The sequence below is a fragment of the Parasteatoda tepidariorum genome, chromosome 4 (genome assembly GCF_982258835.1).
Source record: "Parasteatoda tepidariorum strain Cologne lab strain chromosome 4, Ptep-v5.0, whole genome shotgun sequence".
In the NCBI taxonomy this organism is placed as follows: domain Eukaryota; kingdom Metazoa; phylum Arthropoda; class Arachnida; order Araneae; family Theridiidae; genus Parasteatoda; species Parasteatoda tepidariorum.
Genome location: NC_141758.1, coordinates 38785872 through 38808400, shown reverse-complemented (window position 1 = coordinate 38808400; position 22529 = coordinate 38785872). Strand labels below are relative to the sequence as shown.

The 22529-nt window shown below is 30.1% G+C and overlaps 1 protein-coding gene across 1 annotated transcript; it reads left to right on the top strand.

The window, feature by feature from the left end:
• Window positions 1–57: 57 nt before the first annotated feature.
• On the top strand, window positions 58–22088 carry LOC107448630 (degenerin deg-1). Its single transcript, XM_016063897.3, has 12 exons — window positions 58–530; window positions 5494–5635; window positions 9191–9330; window positions 9857–9978; window positions 11847–12007; window positions 12124–12222; window positions 14052–14157; window positions 15965–16034; window positions 18068–18116; window positions 19063–19097; window positions 20318–20390; window positions 21216–22088. The coding sequence occupies exons 1-12, from the start codon at window positions 259–261 to the stop codon at window positions 21399–21401; spliced, it is 1455 nt and encodes a 484-aa protein (XP_015919383.1). The 5' UTR covers window positions 58–258; the 3' UTR covers window positions 21402–22088.
• Window positions 22089–22529: the final 441 nt, after the last annotated feature.

Genomic DNA, 22529 nt, shown 5'->3' with positions numbered 1-22529 from the left:
ATTAACCCATTAAGGTAAAACTCTGAATTAACTGGTTAAATATTTGTAACTCTTCCTGAATAAAAAGGCTTCTTGGGAAATTTTGCGGTGCATAATAAATACATCACATTTGACATTTTCATTTTTAAAATTTCCGTACACGCTTAATCATTTACACGAAATATACTAAGAATGCAAAACAACTTTTAATTCCCTTAGAACCTTTAAAAAACATACTTAAATTTCGAACTTTTGCACCCAAATTGAAAATTTTCTACAATGGTGAGGAAACGGAAAGAAGATTTTGGAAATTATGTGGCAGGTATATTGCAGAATTCAATGCTTACGGGCATACCTCAAATAGCAGGAGCAGGAAATGCTCCCAAGAGAATCATCCGAGCTCTGGTATTTGTCGCCTGTTTGATAGGATTTATCTATCAGTCCTTAGTATTCATGAATCTTTATTGGGAATATAAGACAGTAATTGATGTTCAGGTGCTTACATCAAAGGAAGCGGATTTGCCTTCTGTCACTGTGTGCAATTACAATGGGTATGGATTTCTTTAGAATAATGAATTAAATAACTAATTAATCAATAATTAATTAATCAGTAATTATTTCTATAAAGGCTTAATCTCATTAGATCTTTGTCCCGAAGTGGACTGATCGCAAAGACACGGTTCCCAGTAGAACACCGAAGTCAAACCTCACTGACTGTGATCAGTGTGTTGGTTTGTGACCACTTTGATCAGCCTGAGTAGGGACCGAAGGTGTGCTGTATCGGTCCTCGTTAAACTGTTCTATCGTAAAGTGCTCGCCTTCGCGTGCAGGTCGTCAGGCTACCAAATCAGGAGAGCCCTCCCCTCTGCAGACAATCAGAATTGTGATGTCGTATCTTCGGAACATCCTCAGGGATAATCCCTAGACCATCGCCAATAGCCCATTGTGCAGCTCTAGTGCGACGTAAATAACCTACCTACCTTTATATCTTTACATCTTGACACATTCCTTCACATTTCATATTTTCATGTATAATGTTCCAAAATTTGTTGACCTACCTTATTCGGCATGTAACATCTGTAAATTTATGCTACGTAACATTCTTCTGATGCAGTTTGGAGCTCTGTAAACAGCACATCTTAACATCTGTACAATTTTCGACTTCTGTATTCCCTGGATGCCTCTTGTGTGGCTGGGTCAAGCTACTCTCTATATAAAGTTCTCAATTATTAAGAGTAATTTAAGTAGCTAAGCTATTAAAAAGTAATTAAGGTAGTTGTCCAGGGTGCAGCCTTTTAAGTGATAGTTCTGGGCTGTTATCTACAGATTTAAATGGTTCACCACTTTGGAAAAACCTTTTGTGTTTTCAGAATATACCTCAAAATTTATGTCAGTGAAATTTTAGGTCCATAATAAATAAATCATTATTTGACATTTCCATTTTCAAATTCTCCTTACCTGCTTTTCATTAACACGACAAACAATTTTCAAATTTTGCACTTACCTGCTTTTCATTTACACGACAAACAATTTTCAAATTTTGCACTTACCTGCTTTTCATTTACGCGACAAACAATTTTCAAATTTTGCACTTACCGAACTTAAAAAAATATATTGTTATTAAAGAAACGAAAGAAAGATTTCTGTAATTATGCATACGCAGTATATTTTATTTTATTTAACTCTAGATTGCCCAAGGAAGTCATTTTGACTGCTTCTTAATTTCAATCAGAAAACCAATTATGTATATAATGACACAATTTCTCAGAATTTCGTGACTTTTATAATTATTTTTATTGTTGATATATTTACTAATGACTTGTTATATAACTGAAAATAATATCAAAAATATTAAAAATTAATTTTAAACAAATTTCTTTATTCATTAGTTATTCTTACACAATGCAGTCATTTTGACTGCTTTTGGGCAATTTAGGTATTTCAGTCTTTCTAGTGTAAATAATCGTCATTGGACAGTCAACCTAATTTTCTGGTTTACGACTACTAATGTTCAATTCCGTAACCTTGTAATTTTGGCCACAATCGAGAGGACAAGGGAACTCCTGGATCAAGAATTGAGAGAAATTTGCCTTCGTGAAAGACTTTTTGATGGAACTAACCCACATTTTCGTTACATGGAGAGGAAGACCATGAGAACCTCCCATGGTTAGCCTGACTGCAAAATGACTCTTCCCCATGATCCGTTTACCTCTGGGGGTACGTCAAGTCAGCACTGTGGTCGGTTGAAGCCGGATGCGGTTTTATATCGACCAGCCATTGCTGGGATCGAACTCGATTCACCTCATAGAAAAGCGAACGCTCTATCCCCTGATCCATCGCGACTCAAATGCAGTATATTGCAGAATTCAATACTTGCGTTCATTCTGCAAATAGCCGGTGCTGCAAATACTCCCAAAAGAATCATCCGTGTTCTGGTATTCATCGAATTTATAATAGGAATTATTTATCAGTCTACGGAATTAACTAGTTTTTATTAATATTAAAAGATTGTAATCGATGTTCAGATGCAAACAAAAAAGGAAGTGAAGTGAAATACTTTAAATTATTGAAATATTTAAATTAATTAAATTAATTAATAATTGATTAATAAAGAACTATCTAAGTAAATAAAGTAATAATTATATAAATTAACAATTAAAAAATTAATTAAATATTACTAAGTTAACTTAATTAAATAACTAATTAATTAATCAAACTAATTAATTAATCAAACTAATTAATTAATGTAGTTTAGAGCAGTGTTCCCTACCTTTTTATCACCGCGGACTTATCTACGTTTGATAATTTTACCTCGGACCGCTGGGGGAGGGGAATTGATTGCTTATATTTTAGATTATTTTGATTTATCAATTTTAATTTAATTGTATTTAAACATGCCTTCAAAATAAAATATAGTTACACCAAAAAATAGATATAAAGTGATTTAACATATATATTTACTTACTAAGATTTTAACTACATTTTAACTTACTTAAATCAATGAATCACGATTTTTGAGAGAAGACGAAGTTCTTCATTAATTCCAATGTAAATTTCGCTCCGCGCTTTCGTGTTTTATTTATGATATTTACAGTTATGATGATTGATTTTTTTATTCAAGCTAATTGAAAGAAAAGACAGTTGCAGTGGTTTTCTCACCCTTTTTTTTACTTTTTAAAACATTAAAAAATTTATATCACTACCTTCGGAGGCCCCCTTTTTTTAAATTAATAAAATTGTAATAAATAAAATTTTAATAACAAAATTGTAAAATTTTTTAATTTGGGGTATAATTTTATCCATTTGATCCGATACCATTTGATCCATGGACCGGGAGTTGGGGAACACTGGTTTAGAGGATATAGATAATTAATAATTGTTCTGAATAGAATTGGAATAGTTTGCTTTATCGTATGTTTATTTTATAACTGCAAAACCAGTTGAATTAGGGTTTTGAGACTAAGACAGTAGGTGCAAGGCACTGCAAATTTGATCGTTCAAACATTTTTATCGTCTCCTTGGGAGGAATGCTTAGAAAAAATGAACTTTTGTCATACGATTACCATTACTCATTGTTGCAATTTAAACTACAGATGTTTCTTCTGATTAAAGTGATATTTGCTAACCCACGGTTTCATTGAGTTAAAAACAAGTTCCTCCAGTTTAATGAATGTTCTTTAGCAGTCATATTTATCTATGGTTTACTATGCTGTCAATGTATGAGTAAATGCAAATAGAGGGTTGACATCAGCAAATTAGCATCTGAACCCCAATTAACAATCTGAAATCAAACATTTTTTTTGTTTATAGTTTTGATTATGAAACGTGTATCTGTGAACTTAAATCATGCAAAATCAACAAAATTTTTAATTAAAAAAAATGTATACTTAAGCGCCAATTTATCTTGAAAATTACTCGATCTTGGAAAATCTTGACAATCATGGGTTTGCTGTGATCATTAATTTGTAGAAAGATTTTCAGTAAGTCATGAAACTGAGTATAGCTAGTTTTTTCTTTGATTTCTAAAACTATAATTTAAAATCTAGTAATGTAAAGTCACAGGAAACATGATAATAGGAATTGAAATTATTTAAATGTTTTAATTGTTTTGGTATATGATTTTAGGTTCTGTGTATCGTCGCAAATTATTAATTAAGATGGATTTATTAATTATTTACAGTTATATTTTTCCCTGTTCAAAGAAGGGGTATTATACTAGCTTCAAGTGAGATCATAATCTTTTAAGTTGTAATGGAAGAATATACATTTTATTTTTATTTTGTAATGTGTAAAATTAACTTTTATCCGATGCCATAGTTATAACATAAACATTGCCTTACTTTTGTCAAGGAAAATCACTTTTTTCGCATAGATAGAAATTGATAGCGTCTTTATTATGAAAAAAAAAAACACTTTAATGAGAACCGATTGAACCCCTTATACGAGGGAGGCAAATAAATATATTATAAACAAAGCAGTTGGAAGGTTCAGTTTATTACTCGTTGTCTATTTTTGCACTGACTATTCTGACTCAAAAGACAAAAGAACTCTTAATGTTAATATTAAATGAAAATCCCCTTCCTGTTTAGAGTAGAGTGAATAAAATGAACTAGGATTTGCGTTAAACGGAAAGGAAAACCATGTACTTGCCACGTTCAACTTCACGGTTAAGAGATTTTCACCTAATGCATTTTCTTTTCTATTATGGTTGGTGCAGCCGGGAATTGTTTGTGAGAACCAAATGATTTTTCGAAAGTTATATACTAGAAAGATGGTTTTAAAAAATTCGATTTCATGTGTTATCATTTTCTTGAACCCTTTGTTTAAACTGTAGTGATCATAAAAAGTTTTTGTAAAAGATTTATAAAAAGTTGGTTTAAAATAAGGAATGATTTTATAGGTTTTATTGCCCTCTGTGTCTAAACTGCTGAGACGATAAATTAGCAAGTTATATATATATATATATATATATATATATATATATATATATATATATATATATATATATATATATATATATATATATATATATATATATATATATATATATATATATATATATATATATATATACTCTTTGCAAATAGAATAGGCCTTCCAAAGATACACGATTTCTTCACTCTCCACACTTTCCCTCTTTCCGCTACCATAGTTTCAACAAATATTGTTCAAATTATGTATAAATAAAAATTATTAAATGTAAACTTATAAAAGTTATTTTATAAGGAAAAAATTTTTGATTAAAAGATAAATTAATAATTGTTTGAGAGCTAGCTATAACCTGATTTTAGAGGTCCTGAACGAATAATACCGGATATGTATGGTAATAACTAAAAAAAAAAAAACTTTTTTTCTCACTAAAATTTTATTTCTTTAGTTCATTTTTATAATGAACTTTCATATCGTCGATCTTTTTTGGAGCAAAAAGTACGCACATACTATTCATGTTTTATAATTCAGAAAATGTTTCGTATATTGTGTATTTATGTATTGATTTTACGCATTTTTATACAGACTGTATCGGAGCAAAATTTGCAATGATTCACGATTCGAATCCAGATGCTCGAAGTTGACAAACGATGCTGAGTATGGTGCTGATTGGTGTGAATGTTTAGGGGGAAGGTGGTGCAAAAATGGTGTTCTGGATGACGTTAAAGTATGTAAACCTTATAAACATATTTACTCAATATGATTGTCTTTTATTTACAGTGTTAACAGTATTCCGTTATATAAAACAGTATATTGTTATAATTAAAAGCATATGACTCGTTATAGTTAACAGTATATTGCCTGTTGTGACATGCATATTGTGTATGTCAGGCAATATATGGATATTTTGGTTTAATTTTTTTTGTATTAAAACAATATACAATTATATTACATTATACTTGCATATACTATACAATTATAACTTGTATTATATAATGTTATAGGATGATAAATTTTATTGATACACTGTTATTCTATTATAACAGTATGGTTAATAAAATTTATTTTAATAAATATTGATTATTTTTTATTAATTAATTTACAAAGAAAATATTTGATTTGAAATATAAATAATTTTTCCAATTCCCCAGTGGTTTTATCATTTACCATTATTCTCTATTCTCGCGTCTATTATAACAATATAGCTGATAAATTTTTTTTAATAAATATTTATTATTTTTATTGATTAATTTACAAAGAAAAAATTTGATTTGAAATGCAAAAAAATTTTCTGCTATTTAAAATTATGTACCGTTAAATGATAGAATGTAAAATTTGGACGAAATCGGTCGCATTTTTTCTGAATTAAAAGCCATATTTTAAGCTTTCATTTCTCAAGAACTATTACATTATTCAATTATTCCAATTACACAGACAAAAAAGAAGTAAAAGTACATACATCTCATAATTCTGGATTTTATTTATCAATATTATATTAAACAATTAAAAATAATAAAAAGCCATTAATAATTATTTTTTGCATCAAATTATCTTTGCAAAGAATTTTTCGATTGTGCGCAGACACTTTTCGATTAACTTAAAAACTTTTGAAGTGCGGTGAAACATGCAAAAAGTGAAATTAACATCAAAGGGCCCAAATCTTGAATCGCTTTTCTGCCTGAAATTTTGGTGTCATAGTTTCGAGATAACGGCTGTCACCTTAACCCTATTTTGATTATCAAAAATTAAAATCCGGCGAAAAAAGGTATGTTTATTTAGATTAAGCACGATTTTGCGCCTGATTAGATTGCTTCAATTTTTTAGTTATTCCTTAAAATTGTTCTAAAAACGAAAAAAAAAAAACTTTATTAAACATAAGACAGATTGCATGAATCTGAAATTTAATGTTCATTATTTCTTTATGAACATGATTTTATACATTTTTTTTTAAAAATTATAAATTAATTATTAAATATTTTTATTTATAAATTTGATATAAAAAATAAATTAATAATTGAAATTAAGTATTTAATTAATAGTTAATTATCAATATGTTAGTTATGAGGGGAAAAATGCAACTAAGTATCCGATGTAAATTAAATAAGCTATCGTTAATACTTTAGTTACAATCTTCATAAACACCAGAATTGCATTGCATTATCAATTGTTTTTTGCTATAATTTAAATAAGAGAATGCCAATTTTCCAAAAGCATTCTTATGCATTGGAAAACCCAGTTCAACATCAACACTTGTTATTTTAGAAAACTTAATATGATAAGAATGAAGTCAGAATTTACAGAAATTGCATAGAAAAGAAATTACAAACAACTTATTCTTAAAATGAAAAATATTATTTAAAATTAATAAATTATTACTGAAAATTATGAATAATACCCTATAAAGGAAAAAAAACACAGATACATTTATCATCTGCATCCAAGGCTTAGCTATCACTAATTAATTGGAATCTATAAGAGAACAGAATCTATAATTAATTAGAACCTTTAACTTTATCAAAGGCTGAACTAAAATAAATTAAATGAATCTTCCAAGCAAAAAATCTTCAATTGCTACTCAATGTTGGAATCTTGGGCATAAGTTCAATTTCGAAAATGCTGGAATTATATCCATCCTATCCTCGCCGGCTCATTTTGATACCATGGATTCTTAATTTATTCATTTGAGTGTTGATTCCCTTGTTAATGACACTAGTTCCTCCCCACCTCCTCCTCTCTGGAAATATATTTTATCCTGATTTTCTTCTTGGCCACTGTGTTTTTTTTTCTCTTGTTCTGTTTTTCATTTTTCCCCTCTTAACTTCAGTGGTTTTTTTAATTTTCAATTCTTACGTTTATTCTTCAATTTCTCGTTGGCAATTTTATGTCTGTTTACAAATAATTTTTGCTTCGAGACATCCAGTCTTGAAAATGGGCACCGATTTTTGATGCGCTCGAAATGTGCCGATTTCCATTTTGTTTAATTTTGAAGCGCATGAAGTTTTACACCAGGGAACAAGGGAGAAATTTGTTTGTGACCGTTTGTTAAAAGGCTATTTTATTACCTATACTCCTCTGAAGGAAATTCTAACTGAACTCTAGTGATCCGCGGAGCTCTACATACCTAAAACTAATCCTCAACGTCAGATAACATATTTAATTTCGACATTAAGAAACGTGTTCCAGTTGCCCAGGCAAATGAAGAATAAGGGCAATCATATTTAAGAATTTAAGTTAATTCATAATTTAATTTTACAAGAAAGCGTTGTTTTCACTGCTTGTTTGGGTTGTTTAGATTGAAAGAGATCTATAATTTGTTTTGCATGTGTAATGTGCCGAAAAGAAAAAAAAATGGACCATCCTGAATAATTTTTGACCTAACGATCGGGTCTTCACGTTCGAGGATTCATATTTAAGTTACGAAATAAAATACAAAAACGCACTTTTTTGGAATAAACAAACTCTTTTTTAGACGGATTCAGATTTTAGATCCTCAAAATCAATCAATTAGATCCTCTTGCCGCAATCTGGGAATTATGATCCCAATAGTTTGGTTAGGAGAACCGTCAAAATTTTAGACCCCTTTATGTTAATCCTATTTTCTTCGCCCTGTCTCGAGAAGTATTAAAACGAATTGAAAAAATTTTTGCACGCAAAAATAAAATTAGACTATTCTAAGGTAATTTCAAGTAAAAAATTACCTAAAGTAAATACTTATTATTTCATTTAATAATAGTCGAAAGAATTTTGAATTGTAGGGTACACAATTTTTAACATCATTTTAAAGAATGAAATTTTACGTGACAAAATATAAAATTTGAGGGAAATCGGTCAATAGTTCCTCAGAAAACGAATTTTAAAGAAGTCATATTTTCCCAATTTGATTTCTCAGGAACAATTTAACCGATTTCTTTCAAAATTTGCTCAAATAGCCCAAACTTGCATTGTTATCAAACACTAAGCTCCAGTAGACTCAAAAGCTCTAGATAGTCGGAAAGTGTTCGAAATTTTGATTGAGAATAAATTTTCTGTAGTAGTACTCTCTATTAACTGTGAACGTAGTGGTTAGAAAACAGTTGAAACTTGCATTATTATCAATTATTAAGTGTAGAAACTTAAGCTCTCTAGCTAGTCGGAAAGTGTTCAATATTTTGAGTTGCAAGATTCTATCCTTCCACACAAGAAAAATGAGTTTGTAAAATTTCTTTTCTGTTTCCTGAGTTTTATTACAATTATTTTAAACCCTATGTGTATCTAATTAGTGTTTCATTTATGATTTTATTAGGTTGTTGATTGGCAACTCTACAGAGAAATTAATATGATGGAGTACAGTGAGTATGAAATGTTGTTACAGGATTTTGAGGAGTTTTTCGATTACTGTACTATTTATCAGGGGAGTGAAGATAAAATTTTCACCAAGTGTGAGTAAGTATGATTATCAACTAATTATATCAGCTAATTATACAAATGGAATTGTAAGCTAAGCTTAGAAACTCATTAGGTAGTATAATTGTGGCTGGATCTAAATATATTTCATATTGCAGCACGTTTATTATATATGCACCAAATTTTATTCTACATATTATTGTACATTTTGGTTACCTACATTTGTTCTACCATAAAAAATGTTCTTTCTCCCACTTCTAAGCGTTCGAACGCTTTGAGAACAGATACCCGTAGTTATCAGTATTACATTTTTAAAATGGTTAAATATATTTCAGGTGTTAAAGTTCCAAATGGTTTTTAACTTATAATGTAAACTAATTACTATTATATGTGTGAATGAGTTATTTTTAAATTTTGAGAAGCTTTAATACTTCTTCATAGCTATTATAAAAATTTTGAAAATTTTTTGAAATGTCTAAAAGAAGTAAAGACTTTGTTAAAAGTCTAGGTAAGGACTTTGCTCATTTTGACAAACTTTTATTAATCATTTAAAATTATTTTGTAGCATGAAAAACTATGAACACGTGCGTTGCCCAGGTGAAGATTCCACAATGGGTACTTGCTGGACTCTTAATACAATAATTGGACAACCAGAGGCAGAACCTCGGAAAGTCCTCTCAAATGCCCGTAAGTTCCTTGAATGACAGTGCGGAAAATTAAAAAGCAAACAACTTAATAACTTTAGATCTAATCAGTGGATTTTCATATATTAAATTAAAATCTTAATCATTGGTAGGATTAATCTTAAATATGCTGAAATATTTGCGCAGACAATATTATGAGTTACAAAAACAGGCACAATACATTTTGTTCCCAATTAATCATACATTTCTCCAGACAGATTTGGATTCTTGCCCTTCAAATTATTATTATTTTTTAACGACAGGCACTGAACTGTCGTTTTTTCTTGGAAGATGTCGGAAGCGTTGCTCATTTAACGTTACTCGGTGGGCATCAGTGAATCTAAGCCACCGAGCCGAATTATTTGATTATATTAAAAAGTTCTTCAGGGCCGCCATTGCCTGGTGAGTAGGTCATTGCGCTCATGTACAAGTGGCCGTAAGTTATATCCCCATCGAGCAAAGACTCCCCGTGTAGCAAATGGTGACTGGTGCACGTTAAATCTGCCAGGTCAAGTCCTCTATGTTCCCATAACAAATCATACCTCTAGGAGTACTGAATTGGAGATTTTTCGTTCTCTGGTTCAGGTCAAAATTACGATCTGAGAATGAATGAATGGATGTATGAATGGGTTCACCCTATAAACCTGCTGTGACATGTGCATGGCTGAAGTCGTATTCCTTTCAATAGATGGCACCACTGAGAAACAAGAAACACACACTCTGCCTTCAATTCGCTCGGTTTCTCCAAGCAGCTCTGCTGATATAGGCAAGTTGCATTGCAACAATAACAAAATGTTCTAGAAGTATTATGGAACGTGCAAAAAGGGAAATTATTAATCAGGAGCACAAACGTTTGACCACTGATTATAAACCATAAGAATAATATTTTCCAGATTGCGGGTAATCCCCATCTTTTGAGGGCAAGCAATTCAAAATCATAAAAATAGGCAGAGAAAGTATGCTTTTGTGTCTAATCAAGTTTATAAAAATATCATTTGCACAAATATTCTAACATATTTAATGTTTGTCCTTCAAACCACCAAGGCTGTATGTTTGTTAGCATTAGAAAATGCAATCATAAGATCATAAGTTATAGAGGTGACAACTTTTTTGTTTTGTACACTGTGCATATACGCCGTAATATAAATTGTTCAAATAGTATATCAAATTAAAAAGTATTTTTTATTTTATAACCGTTGTTGAACTGCCGACCCAATTTTTGGGTTTACGACTACTTATGTTCGAATTCGAAGCCTTGTAATTTATAACTCAATCTAGAGGACAAGAGAATTGGGAGAAATTTGTCTCCGTGGAGGAATTTCTGATGGAACTAACCCGCATTTGCGCTTCATGGAGAGGAAAACCACTAGAGCCTCCCACTGCTAACCTGACTGCAAGGGGCAATGTATCTGTTATTTGCAAAATAACTACATTTTAAAAAACTATGATTGCTATACTTGGTCATTGTATTAAGTTATTTATGCTATTACACGCCAAACAAGCTGCTTAACTTCTTTTTAAAATTATTTCTGGCAAAAAAAATTGCAAACATACTAAAAATGAAGTTTTATGTTTTTATATTTAATGATCTTTAGTTGATCAACTAATTTACGAAACTTAAGTGTAGTTATGCGTGTCTTTTCATTGGTAAAAAGTAAGTGGAAATAAACGTGTGATTATACATTTAACCCGGCGTAGATACCTATAACTCTTTTTGGACAATTTTGAAGGTGCTTGTCGTAACCGTCTAACTAAGATACAAGGGTTCAGCGCGTAACTAAGAAAGTTTTGTCTAAGGTGGACAAATTTGTCATGTCATAAGAGTAAGAAATTAAATTCTGGCATTCATTATAATAAAACATCATTTTATAGGTTTAACTATAGTGGTATTTCCACATGCTGAGGAATATTCAACGGAAATCAAATCTGTCACAGCACAGGTCGCTATTCACAATCCTCGACAGATTGTCAATCCATATACCAATGGATTCCACATGAAGGTCAACACGAGGCAAGACTTTCGACTGAAAAAGGTAATTTTAAAAATTATTTTTTTAACTATTGAGGTCATCATAGCAATACTCAACATTATCACTCATGTATTTGTTACCGCCTTTAAAAGTTAAAAACATATGCTTATGCGTTTCAGGTTGTGAAAAAACTTCTCCCCGCCCCTTACGAGACAAACTGCGTGGATTATGTAGAAAGATGGAAATCAAGAGGAGGACGTGGCCCCACTAACCAAAAAGTAGGAAATTTACGGCATTCCGTTAGCGTTTTCTTAATTATATACTTTTACAATTCTTATCAAAAGGAATAAAACAGTACCATGAGCAAAAATATAAATATTTAATTTGATTAAAAAAAAGTTATTAGAATTTGACAAATCACTGCTGAAGAGAATCACGTGAAAAGCAGTTTGTTCTCGGATGGAACCGAAATGCTGTAGCGTAGGAGGAAGATTATTACCCATTGGAACCCATTATTACCTATTGGAAGATTATTACCATTTATGGCTTGCGCACTTTATTTGGATGTCATCACACTTTTCAACTGTGTTCACGAGTAATAGTAAACAGTGCACATGCGTAGTCATCGCATGCATTGCTATGGCGACCACTGCTGTTTGATAATTTTTTTAGAATTCTTTTTTTCTTTTTATTTTCACCAGCAATCATTCTTAATGTATTTGCATAATAATTTAAAGTATTTTTATATTCTTTTTACTATTAACTTTTAATTACCGTCTTGACGGTGATTTTAATATAAATATGAATAGTGAAGAAGGAGAAGTATATTGTGATGTCTTGAAACACGCATATAGCCGGGATTTGAAAACCAATCCGACGATGAAACAGTTTTTGCAACCCATGATTTGAAATGTTGTGGCGTTTATCAGAGTCAAACCAGAAAAAAAAAAGCATTTGACCAATGGGTAACCAGCGATCGTATTAAAGCAATCACAATATTCTTTTAAAATTTTATTATATTTATTGTGAGGATACCCTATCGATTTCAAGCAATAATCAGATTTATTTTGATGCTTTTAAATTCTCCTATGTGATTCACTTCAGAAATGAACGTCTCATTTTAATATCTTTTTATGCGATTTTAAAATTATTTTTATTTTGAGTAGGATTCTAAACATGTCTTCTAAATATAGTGATTAATGAAGATTGTATATTTCTTTATATCTTATGCTTTCCAGTTTTATGGGAACTTTAAAACCCGTGTTTCTTTCTGTAGAATATGATTAATACTGTTTTCTAATATATTTTTCTGCTATGATGACGGCGCGTTTTTCGTTGTTGTCATTTAATGCAAATGCCTGTTTAAGATTTTTTTTCGCGTATTTAATAGGTTTTTATTAAATTTTTTGCTTTAGGTTAGTATTCTACATATTAAATAGAGGGAATTCTTATGCACAATATATGTTATACATGATGTGATTATTCATCAATAAGATTTTGTGCTTAAGTATGAGTAATACATCTACTCTTCTGTATAATAAACTTACTTTTTTGATTACATTTTTTTACCAATATTTTAAAATTGTGTATTAACCCCTCTCTTCTCATTCCCGTCAAAATAACTCGGTGATATTTCACCCTACATCTGCCACTCCCGTGATTTTTCCGAGATTTAGTGTTCATAAGTAACGTGCCAAAAATATAAAACAATCTATACTTTTTTGTCCGGTATCATTTTTATTTCTCAGTTTATACACCAGATGGCAGTATTGACTATTTGCAAAAAGTATTGTGATTAAAGGTTGTTTATTTTAAACCAGATATAAGCACATATCATTATACCCATCTAAAAATTAACATCATAAATAAAAATGTATGCATACATTGTGCATACACTTAATTTTATACAATTTTCTTGAACAAAATACTAGGCGCTTTATGACCGTCTTCATCAAAATTATGTGACTATGGGGTTAAAAGGAAGTAAATTAGTTATTTTTCGCCCAATTTAGACTTTTTTTTTATCGGGGCATCAAATTGAAAATTTTACCATGAAAATAACACAGCTTTTAGAACAAGATATTGTAAATTTTCTACTATTTCTTAGGAATGCGATGGAGAATGTCAGAAAAACGTCAGCTTGGAGGTATATGGTGGTTGCCTTAGTCAGTATTTCTATGTTCCCGGAAACGAAAGAAGATGTGGGGTAGATGGTAAGTAATGGAGAATAGTTAATGGTCAGAAAAACTAAACTATTTTGTTCTTAACTGTAACTTCGATTACTTATTTCAAATGTAATTAACTTCGATTATACAATGAATGCAATGAAGAATGTCAGAAAAACGTCAGCTTGGAGGTATATGGTGGTTGCCTTATTCAGTATTTCTATGTTCCGGGAAACGAAAGAAGATGTAGGGTAGAAGGTAAGTAATGGAGAATAGTTAATGGTCAGAAAAACTAAACTATTTTGTTCTTAACTGTAACTTCGATTACTTATTTCAAATGTAATTAACTTCGATTATACAATGAATGCAATGAAGAATGTCAGAAAAACGTCAGCTTGGAGGTATATGGTGGTTGCCTTAGTCAGTATTTCTATGCTCCGGGAAACGAAAGAAGATGTAGGGTAGAAGGTAAGTAATGGAGAATAGTTAATGGTCAGAAAAACTAAACTATTTTGTTCTTAACTGTAACTTCGATTACTTATTTCAAATGTAATTAACTTCGATTATACAATGAATGCAATGAAGAATGTCAGAAAAACGTCAGCTTGGAGGTATATGGTGGTTGCCTTAGTCAGTATTTCTATGCTCCGGGAAACGAAAGAAGATGTAGGGTAGAAGGTAAGTAATGGAGAATAGTTAATGATCAGAAAAACTAAACTATTTTGTTCTTAACTGTAACTTCGATTACTTATTTCAAATGTAATTAACTTCGATTATACAATGAATGCAATGAAGAATATCAGAAAAACGTCAGCTTGGAGGTATATGGTGGTTGCCTTATTCAGTATTTCTATGTTCCGGGAAACGAAAGAAGATGTAGGGTAGAAGGTAAGTAATGGAGAATAGTTAATGATCAGAAAAACTAAACTATTTTGTTCTTAACTGTAACTTCGATTATACAATGAATGCAATGAAGAATGTCAGAAAAACGTCAGCTTGGAGGTATATGGTGGTTGCCCTAGTCAGTATTTCTATGTTCCGGTAAACGAAAGAAGATGTAGGGTAGAAGGTAAGTAATGGAGAATAGTTAATGATCAGAAAAGCTAAACTATTTTGTTCTTGACTGTAACTTTGATTACTTATTTCAAACGTAATTAACTTAGATTTCAGCTTTTATTTTAATGAAGTTACCACTCAATTATTCTCACGAGACAAATTCTCATGTTCAAACAATGAAAATAACGTTCAAGTTGCTAGTTTTCGAAGTATGCTTGTCTTAAGGATTCTTAAAATTGATTGGATTGATAAGGATTCTTAAAATGTACATAATATATGGCCTTTATGGAACACTCTCCTTTTATTGCTCTAGCTCATCAGAAAGAGGTCGGAAATTTAATTGACGATATGATGATGGAGGGATATGCTGATGGATGATTCTTTGATGGCAATTTCGTATAAGATGAACCTTGCATTGTCATAAAGTCACAATATTTTAACAGAAGTTTGTGTCGTTTAGTTGGTTTGATCTGATCAGATCGCAAGATACAAATCTGAAATCGTTACAAATCGAAAATCAAATCAATAAAAATGATATAAAAATTAGAATGACATTAATGATTTCAAAATTATTTACAGAACTTTTTGGCGCTTCTAAACTCCGCAACGAATATTCTTAAATTCCAGATCAAACGATTTTTTGATGATACAATTATCAGTACCTAATAATGAATAATTTTAATTTTGTGTTTTGATTATTCTGTATTTGATAAGAAAATTTGAAGAATATGCCTATATCTTTAAATTTTCGAAAAACAGCATTTATTTATAAGTTAAGTATATGGTTCATTATTTACAGTTATTCCAAAGGGTGATGTAATAGCTAAAATTGCAGAATGCCAGAAAAAGCACTGTAATCCAGCATGTTAGTGAGTATATTGTTTAATTGTTCTATAGCGTTTTATTGATAAACAGGAATAAAGTGTTATTTGTAGATGTTACCTTGAAAGAATAAAAAAATAAAACAAATGATTGAGGTAGATTTGAATTATCCAAATAGTTTGTACAATTGTTTGTCTGATTAACGAATGTAGTTTCTCATTTTTATACATCTAAGCTGCCGACCAAAATTTAAGGTTTTTATGTGTGTCATACTAAAACGAATGAACCTAGCTAACTACTAAATACATAAACGAACCTAGCTAATACTAACATACTAAAACGAATGAACCTTCTTGATTTCTCCATTGAAATTCAGATGAATCCATACACTATCATGCATTGCAGCAAAAAGCAAGATTCTGCAGAAATCTTTTCTTACAGAAAAAAGTACTTAAGTGTGCTATGCAAAAAAATGCCTTTGAAAAATCTAAGATAGGTTCGAGTAAGAATTGTATCAATCTCTCACTGTAATGAATTGCTTACAATGAATTCTAGTGTTGCTAATTAAATTGTCATGGAGACGACGATATTAGGAAAAAAACTTGGCATGGAATAAACCTTTATTCCAGCTCATGTAACGAACATGGAGACCATCGTTATTCAACCATCGTTATGACCATCGTTTTTCAAACCAGTTGCAATACGCAAAACCAGCAGCAATGCAAAACAGGGGTGGATGGATTGTGTCCAACGCGTTTTCAGGTCATTAAACTTTCGTTTCTGCAATAACCGCTATCTCAGACATTGGAAAGCAGGTGGTGTGTCCAGTTTGTACTTTTATACGGAGAAAAAACCAATGATTCTTCATCAACCCACCACTGTCCGAGAAATCAATTATTGTAAGAACAAAAGTTTGATAGTCATTGGACAAATCATGTTGGATAGAATCTTAACCCTCTATGCCTTTGAAAATAGAAGTCCGTTAACTGGTTTGAATATAAATACGTGTTTAAGGAGTTCTGCTTTTGCTTTTTATGGAGGGCAGTACACTGCCACAATAAACCTCGTTATGGCGAGGAATTTTTGGACTGCGGATGATATTCGCAAGATTGATTGACCATAAAGATTTCCAGACTTGAATTCAGTACTGAATATTTCTTGACGAACACGTTGCTTCTTTGAGTCTTTTTCCTTGGTACTTACATCAGTTGCAACAAGAGTATTAATTTGAATTTTTTATAATATTCCACAAAAAACTCATTAGTTTTTCCTCGTGATATACTATATATTTTCCAGATATTTCCATTTTAAAGAATTTTTACTTCATTTTCCTTTTTAAATTACAGCATATTTTCTAAACTAAAATACGAAAACCAAAGGGATTTGGTAAGTTTTTGGTAAAACTAACAATTAAATATGGTTTTGAAATATATGACAAAATTTTTTAAAAGTGGTAATTTTATCCTGATACCTTTGAACATTATTCGGTTGAATTTACTTTTTAGTTTTTTTTTTAAATGTGCGCTGATAAGAACTTTCATTTCGAAAACCAAAGCTTCGGGCAAACGATTACCATACGAAAGAAAGAAATATTGAATGAATGGTTTAAATACCTTAAATTTTGGTTTGTAATTCCAGAATTTTTATGTTTCTTGACAGAATTGACAATACCTTACAGTAAGGTAATTTGAACATAATTGTTCCTCATGTAAAGGGTGAGTTTGAGAGATAGTTAAGTATGCCTGAATGAATCTTTTAAAATTACTTTAAATGGGTATTTTTAGATATTTTAATCCATTGCTTATTTCTCTAGGTATTTAAATACTTCCATAATTTTTGAACATCCTGTATAAATGATTTCTAAACTTAACCTTTTTTTGAAACAAATTATTGCCCTTTTTCTTTACATTTCTCTTGCGATGAAATTTGCCCAAGTGCAAGTACTGAAAAAATGCAGTCTGATTCAACTGGTTATGTAGAGTAGTTTCACAATCATTAAGCAATCAAATCAATTAAAAAAAAACAATGAAAAATATCATGAAAATAACTAATCAATCAAAATTTTCAATTTCCTTTGCAGTGATGAACATTATGAAATTGTAAGAGATGTTAGAGACAGACGCAGTCAAGTAAGTTCCATTGTCACAGTCTCAATTTTGTTTTCAGTTCTTATTCGAGAAAGATCAGCAAAAACGTAATAATAAGGAGCAACACCATTGTCGAAAATCTTTGAAAATTGGTCTTCTTTTCAAGCTTACAAAATTTGATAGGATATTCCTTGGAAAATAATTAATTAAAAAAATGAATTAATTTATAAAAGTGAAAGAATATTTGTAATACTAACAAAACGAGACCTTACTGTTAGAATTATCTTATGATTGAATATCCTGCTAAATCTTTAAGGAGATAAATTAAAAAACATAACGAGTTATTGAGTATACCATTTTTAAGTGTTAATAAAAAATCTTCATTTATTATTAACCGCACATAGTCTATTCGTTTTTAGTTATCTTCTTAAAAAAGTCTTACATTTATTTACTTTGTCCAACATTTGTCTTACATTTATTTACTTTGTCTAACATTTGTCTTACATTTACTTACTTTGTCTAACATTTGTCTTACATTTACTTACTTTGTCTAACATTTGTCTTACATTTATTTACTTTGTCTAACATTTGCCTTACATTTACTTACTTTGTCTAACATTTGTCTTACATTTATTTACCATTACTTACTTACTTTATTGAAGCTTTGTAGGATATTTTTTATTCTTATTGAAATTTGAAAAAAATTCTATAAAATGTAAAGCATAATAAGTTATAAGCAATTATTTTAAATTATTTATACAAACATGCTTTTAGAATTAATGAATGAAATTCTCAGAAGGAGAAGTAGTTTTATAGTTCTCACTCATGTAAAGTATTGCTCTCATTAAATGTTTGCAGTACATGGCAAGTTTTGAGTTTATAGTAGTTTAGAGTAATTTTTATTAGAGGTAGTGAGAGAAAAATCAGAGTTTTATTAAGTATAATTTATGAAAATTCCACACTAAAATTGCCCTTCATCCCTCTTTAGGCTGACTGTGGCTTTGATGAATTCAAATCTTTTGCGTAAGTATTCTGCTTAATTGCGTTAGACTTCAATGAAAACATTTTATGCATATTTACAGTTTTTTAACACTAGATTGGCTACGGAAGTCATTTTTAATCACTGCTTTTTAATTTCAACTAGAAAAACAATGATGTATATAATGACACAATTTCTTAATATTTTGTGTCTTTTAGTACAACATATAATTTTTTTTCTTGGTAATATTTACTAATAATTTATTGCAAATAATATAAAAAAATATTAAAAATTAATTTAAACAAATTTCTTTATGCATTAGTAAGAGAATACAAAATATTTAATTCTAAATTGACAAAACTATCTCTGAAAGAAGCGCGCTTAAACGCAGCAGAATTTTCAAAAGAAAGAATAAATATAGTAATAAAGAAAACGAAGGAAATAAAAATAAAAATACGACCACCGAAGCCGACGTCTTCAGCCTCGGAAGCCATAAAACAAAACCTTTTCTATTGAGAGAGAGGCCAATTTACTTTGGGCAATATAGGTATATACCAAGTTTCAGTCTTTCTACTGTTAAAGCAACCCTCTAATTCAACAGGAAAAAAGCTTGCTAACGCTCTTAGTTATATCAGTAATTGATTTATTCAAAAAATGTCTAACTTTGTTGATGCAATACTTTTAGAGTTATTAATAGGAGTTATTTCAAAATGAAATTTTATATATATATATATGCTCTCTCTATATATAAGTACTCTCCGTCGACGCGGAGAGTACTTTCACTTATCATGTCTTAATGTTTACGACTCCACCCTGATGTTTTATATCTGGAGGCTTCAGACTAGGAAAACAAACAAACAATGGCCTTAAGCCAGTATAAGTGCATGGTGCGGAGGTCGGGTGTTGAAACGTAGTATGTGCACAACGCCATTTTCGTTTAGGGATCATTAAGGGGGAATCTGAGATCATCGACAATAGACCAACAGTTTAATTTTAAATTTCTAAATTTTTCTCAACTTATTAAAATTTCTTAATTCTATTAAGATCTAAATACATTTTTCAATTATCGCATTTATTATAGATATTTACAAAAAATTAAAAAAATAACTTATTACTTAAGAGTTTGCAAATGTGTCATAAAAATGTGTTACAACTCTAAATAAAAGGAAGTTATATTAATTAAATTGACAGTTGTATTTTGCAAAAAAAAAAAAAAAAAAAAAAAAAAACTGGTATGGTACATGAATTTTTTATTTTATTTTAGACAAGATATAGGCATGTTTATATACCTAAATGGAATGGAAACAACGACATATACATATAGTCCCAAATATCAGGTAAAATGTTTCGATTGAATTTCTATGTTACTTTTAATTGCAAATAAACAATAAATTCGTTCAAATGTCCTTACTTAGCTTGTATTTCGTCACAATTCGTTAATTCTAGCTTGCAATTTGTTTTATCTTCAATTCAACTTTTTTTTTATCTTGAAATTTATCTTAATAAACTTGTTTCTCTCTATATTAAAAAATCGCAAAGGCTGCCGCTAATAGATCTGATTAGATCTGCTGTCAGTAATTAGATCTAATTAAAAATTGAAATGTGGAAATTGATACGATTTAGGCAACTTCGAAGGCCGTTCGAAAAAACTAGAATTAGGAGACTCTGAGTACCGTCCATGGTCTAGGGTATTGGGTAACTAGGATATCTAGGGTCTAGGTTATTTTTACCTTTCAGTATTAGCAATGGGGAATGTTAATTTTGTCTTCAAACGACATTACGTTGTGCATACAAATGGTGGATACTTTTGAAAACATTTTTATTTAGCGTTTATCGGTTTGCTGTGCCATCTATTGGTGATTTTTGTAACCAAATTTTAAACATAAAGAGTACATGGAGAAGTAATTTCCTAAGGGGAACGCCGCAAATCACGCTATACTGTCTCCTTCTGTTCATTTTGATAGGTTTTTCTATCGATTGGTAATTTTTGAAACGTGTGAAAGGATGATATTTATACTGTTTATGAAAACTATTTTGAAGCAAATAGAGTTACAGACAATCAGGGACTCAAAAAATCTGCCCTTAGAACATCTATTTTAAAATAAATTCAACAAGTTTAGTGAAATTTCAATGATAATTAAAAGCAATTATCTATATTTTAGAACATCGAAACGTTCAGCTACCTTGGAGGCTATGTTGGAATGTGGCTAGGAATCTCATTGGTAGCAGTATTTGACTTCCTAGAGACAGTCATCATCATGATGAGGTATCCTTTCAGGAAGCTCATGGAATCGAGAGCAAAGAAGGAAAGATTACAACACATCAAAAAGCTCCAGAGAGATTTATAACCACAAGAACTACCAAGAATTTTGTGGTGCACTTGTTCGAAATGCTAAAAAAATGAATAAAATGATATTAAGCATAGCACTAAATATGTATGTTATAGCTATTAGTACTTTAGCGAGTTAAAATGCATAATTAAGAACATACGCAGATAGGAATAGATGGCATTTTAAATGACATAAGTAATTAATATGTCTCTTTTCTTCTAGTTAGATATTAGTATGGAATAGAAAATAAAGATATTATACAAGGCGTAAACTAGTATTTCTTTATAAATAATGGTGTACACGTGTAAATTTCTGTCTATCAGGCAATTTGCAAAAACTTTCACCGAATCGTTTCATTTTGTTACCAATGGGCCGATCAATACTTAAGACAGATTTTGGCATGGGCCGGTGAGAGAAAGGGAATCAGGCGAGAAATGCTCTTTGAAATGCTCTATTTCTTGTTTCCCTAGCAGAAGACGGTGTTAAACTTTATGGCGGGAGGAGTTCTTTTTATATATACACCATATACTATAAATAAATAAATAAATAATTTCATCATTTCATATACAAAGTTCAAATTGTAGTGAAAGCAAGGGAAAAATTACAGAACAATGAAAAAAGGGGGAAAAGAGAAAAATAATAATAAATATAACAAAAAACCCGGAAGAAATAAAACGTATAAAAAGGACAAAAAGTCTTAAAAAATCTGGAAAATAAAAGATATAATCTTTTCATCAGCTCACATGATTATATCCGCTAAAAGAGTGCCTTCTAACATTGCATCAATATAACCAAAGTAAAATATATCAATACAATAGTATGAGAAGCACTTAAATATATATATATATATATATATATATATATATATATATATATATATATATATATATATATATATATATATATATATATATATATATATATATATATATATATATATATATATATATATATATATATATATATATATATATATATATATATATATATATATATATATATATATATTTAAGTGCCCCGCGGTGAGGAGGATATAATGAACTTTTTTCTGTCTTCGACTGATTCCCCCCCCCCATTTTCTTCGTAATAATTTTGAAATTTCTACTTCAAAATAAATACATATACCGATTTTTAAAACCATCTATA

What these genes read in the sequence shown, in the direction of transcription:
- LOC107448630 (XM_016063897.3), top strand. Translation starts at nt 259, where the DNA reads ATGGTGAGGAAACGGAAAGAAGATTTTGGAAATTATGTGGCAGGTATA. An exon ending in AAAATTTTCACCAAGTGTGA is followed by an intron (nt 9,331 to 9,856) that starts GTAAGTATGATT and finishes ATTATTTTGTAG; the next exon opens with CATGAAAAACTATGAACACG. An exon ending in GATGAATTCAAATCTTTTGC is followed by an intron (nt 19,098 to 20,317) that starts GTAAGTATTCTG and finishes ATTTTATTTTAG; the next exon opens with ACAAGATATAGGCATGTTTA.